Below are 673 nucleotides of genomic sequence, written 5' to 3'. Positions count from 1 at the left end.
CCGCCGTCCTCCGCCCGCACCTCCACCTCGTACTCCGACACCCGCTCCCGGTCCAGCGCCTCCCGCAGCACCAGCGAGTACGAGCCCGCGAACGTCCCCACCAGACCGAACGGCGCCGCCGGCCACACCGCGCACCGCACCCGACCGTTCGCCCCCGAGTCCCGGTCCGACACGCTCAGCACCGCCACCACCGTCCCCACAGACGCGTCCTCCGGCACCGGCACCGACAGCGACGTCACCCACACCTCCGGCGCGTTGTCGTTCACGTCCAGCACTTCCAGCTCCACGCTGCAGTGTCCTGACAATGGGGGTGTGCCTTTATCTGTCGCTTCTACACGAAAATCAAACACACTGACATCCTCAAAGTCGAGTGTGCCCGTTAGTCGGATTTCACCCGTCCTCGGATTGACGGCAATCACATCTTTTCCACTCGAGGGAACGAAGTTGGTCGCCGTGTACATCACCTCACTGTTACTACCCAAGTCCGGATCCGTGGCATTCACCCGCATCACCAGCGTCCCCTCTGCAGCGCTCTCCGGCAGCTGCACTTTATACACCGACTGGTTGAACTGCGGCGCGTTGTCGTTTGCATCCAGCACCTCGATCACCAGCTCCATCGTGCCCGTCAGAGACGGACGGCCCCCGTCACTCGCCGTCAGCAACAAACGGTGCA

The 673-nt window shown here is 63.7% G+C and overlaps 1 protein-coding gene across 1 annotated transcript; it reads left to right on the top strand.

The window, feature by feature from the left end:
* Positions 1-7: 7 nt before the first annotated feature.
* Positions 8-624, top strand: LOC103781462 (forkhead box protein F2-like; the record flags this gene model as incomplete). Its single annotated transcript, XM_008949182.1, has 2 exons — positions 8-77; positions 203-624. Coding segments are annotated over 2 exons (492 nt in total), but the record flags the coding sequence as incomplete, so codon positions are not given.
* Between the last annotated feature and the right edge of the window lie 49 nt (positions 625-673).

Source organism: Merops nubicus, unplaced genomic scaffold (genome assembly GCF_000691845.1).
Source record: "Merops nubicus isolate BGI_N331 unplaced genomic scaffold, ASM69184v1 scaffold31751, whole genome shotgun sequence".
Taxonomy (NCBI): Eukaryota; Metazoa; Chordata; class Aves; order Coraciiformes; family Meropidae; genus Merops; species Merops nubicus.
The sequence above is the reverse complement of the archived record's forward strand: the minus strand, read 5'-3'. Positions and strand labels throughout refer to the sequence as shown.